The sequence below is a fragment of the Megascapheus bottae genome, chromosome X (assembly GCF_031878675.1).
Source record: "Megascapheus bottae isolate mThoBot1 chromosome X, mThoBot2.hap1, whole genome shotgun sequence".
Taxonomy (NCBI): domain Eukaryota; kingdom Metazoa; phylum Chordata; class Mammalia; order Rodentia; family Geomyidae; genus Megascapheus; species Megascapheus bottae.
Window position 1 is genome coordinate 81,411,638 of NC_143547.1, and position 2,374 is coordinate 81,414,011.

The window sequence follows — 2,374 nt, forward strand, 5'->3', positions numbered from 1 at the left end:
TAATTGATTTGCGTATGTTGAACCAGCTTTGCCTCCCTGTGGTGAATCCTGTTTGATCATAGTAATACTCAGGAAATTTATGTAGAAAACAGGTATTATTTCATTTTCATATTCCTTATTGAAAGAGAGCAGGTTACTGTTGTGTCAAACATCTTCAGTTGATGGTAAAATTAAGTTTCTACTTTGGTGTCTTAGGCTATTCTAAGTTATGGTAGGGATAATTTGTCTTAATCTGTTTCCTTTCTCACCATGTAGTAAATTCTGGTGGCTCAGAGGCCCCACCCCTTTGAGAATCACTGTAGACAACTGTTACCATGGCTAAATTGTTACATAACTGGCAAACATCTTTGAAATTGCATCTGAAGCCTCTGAGCCACCAGAGGGGTGACAGCATTCATGGGGTAAGTTCAGAGATGTTCTGGTAGATTGGGAATGGCCTGCTAGCTTCAACTGGGCAACAAGCTAAGAACTTTGGAATCCCGTGGCTTTTACGCTACTAGAGGTACCCGCAATCTCACAAATTGGTTCTAGTGTTATTTATTTTGCCAAAGTGCAGAAGGTCAGGGGCAAACATGTTCAACCCAAATGTTTTGGATATGCCTGCTGTAATTTTTGATAATGGCTCAGGACTATGTAAGGCAGGGTTTTCAGGAGAGATTAGGCCTCGTAATATCGTCAGCTCTGTTGTGGGGCATCCTAAATTCAACATACCTTCAGCAAGAACCAATCACAAGCGGTACTTTGTAGGAGAAGAAGCCCAGGACAGGTATGATAGTTTATATTTACATTACCCCATTGAACGTGGTTTAGTAACAACTTGGGATGATATGGAAAAACTCTGGAACCATCTATTTGAGTGGGAGCTAGGAGTCAAATCTATTGAACAACCAGTGCTGATAATTGAGCCATCCTTGAACCCAAGAGACACTAGAGAGAAGATTGCAGAAATCATGTTTGAGTCATTCGATGTTCCTGCATTGTACCTGTTCAATCATGCAGTGGGGGCACTTTATGCCTCTGCTTGTGTCACAGGCCTGGTAGTGGAAAGTGGAGATGGTGTCACTTGCACTGTCCCTGTCTTTGAAGGTCACTTCCTGCCTCATGCTGTCAACAAGCTCTATATGGCAGGGAGAGATATAACTGAACACCTCATTCGGCTCCTTCTTGCTGGAGGATATACCTTCCCTTGCATATTCAACAAGGCATTAGTGGAAGAATTGAAAGAAAAGATGTGTTTTGTTAGTGTGGAGCCTGAGAAAGACACAAAGAGACAGTCAGAGGTTCTTGGACACTACAAACTGCCAGATGGGAATGTCATCCACATTGGGGACCGTCTCTGCCGCTTGCCTGATGTTCTTTTTACACCTGACCAACTAGGCATCCATGATCCAGGACTCTCAAAAATGGTTGGTAACAGCATTGAGAAATGTGACATAGACATTCAAAAGAACCTCTTTGCTGAGATCGTGCTGTCAGGAGGTAACACCCTATTCCCTGGCCTGGAAGAAAGGCTCATGATGGAATTGGAATTGCTAGCTTCCCAAGGGACCCCCATTAAGATCACAGCTTCTCCTGACAGGTGTTTCTCTGCATGGATTGGTGCATCTGTCATGACATGTATGAGCAATTTCAAGAAGATGTGGGTCACTTCTTCAGATTTCAATGAGTTTGGGAAGTCTGTTGTTCAGAGAAAATGCTTCTGAAGAGCACTGACCCCAGGAAGCAGCTCAAAATGCCTATTGGGATAGGGCTTCCTGTCCAACCCTTGGGTTTAAGTAGATGGTTCAATAAAATGTTGTCCCATCTAGAATTTCAGTTCATTTTTTGTAACTTGAACAATCTCTAATATATGCCTCTAAAGCATGTCTTTAAGTGGTTCTAATCTGCCATTCCTGTACTATTAACCTTTAAAAATTTGTTTTCTTGAGGAAATATTAGGTTATGTGTTGTATCAACTTGCAGGGTTGGTATTAAGAGGTGCCTGACCTTCAGGCTTACATAGACACTATGAAAAGTGAACAGGGTCATTGAGAATAGTATGTAGCATATATAGAATGAAGCAGAAGTGGCAGTACTGTCCCCTTGCTCAACATTATTTCATTTTGTTGGTCTTTCATGCAATGGAACTCTTTCTTTGATCCGAGATGAGCCATCTTAATAGGAACAGGGATTTCCAAATGAAATCTTGGGGTACAAAGCCTGGTGCCATCAAGGTAAAAGAAGGAGGAGGATTGGGAAGGTGGCAGGGGAAAGGAGTACAGAGAGTAGGAGGAGAGAGGGCAAAGGGGGGAAATGAGAAGGGAAAGAAAAGGAGGGAGAGGTAGAAAGGAATAAAGAAGAGGGAAAGGAGGTGATGAAAGGCCAGGAAGAAGAA

General features: G+C 42.5%; 1 protein-coding gene across 1 annotated transcript; it reads left to right on the plus strand.

The window, feature by feature from the left end:
* The first annotated feature begins 367 nt into the window (after positions 1 to 367).
* On the plus strand, positions 368 to 1,777 carry LOC150041456 (actin-related protein T1-like). Its single transcript, XM_090325707.1, has one exon. It carries the CDS (start codon positions 573 to 575, stop codon positions 1,701 to 1,703), a length of 1,131 nt encoding a protein of 376 aa, XP_090181833.1. The 5' UTR covers positions 368 to 572; the 3' UTR covers positions 1,704 to 1,777.
* Positions 1,778 to 2,374: the final 597 nt, after the last annotated feature.

Excerpts from the sequence above, each read along its gene's own strand:
- LOC150041456 (XM_090325707.1), top strand. The coding sequence starts at position 573 with ATGTTCAACCCAAATGTTTTGGATATGCCTGCTGTAATTTTTGATAAT.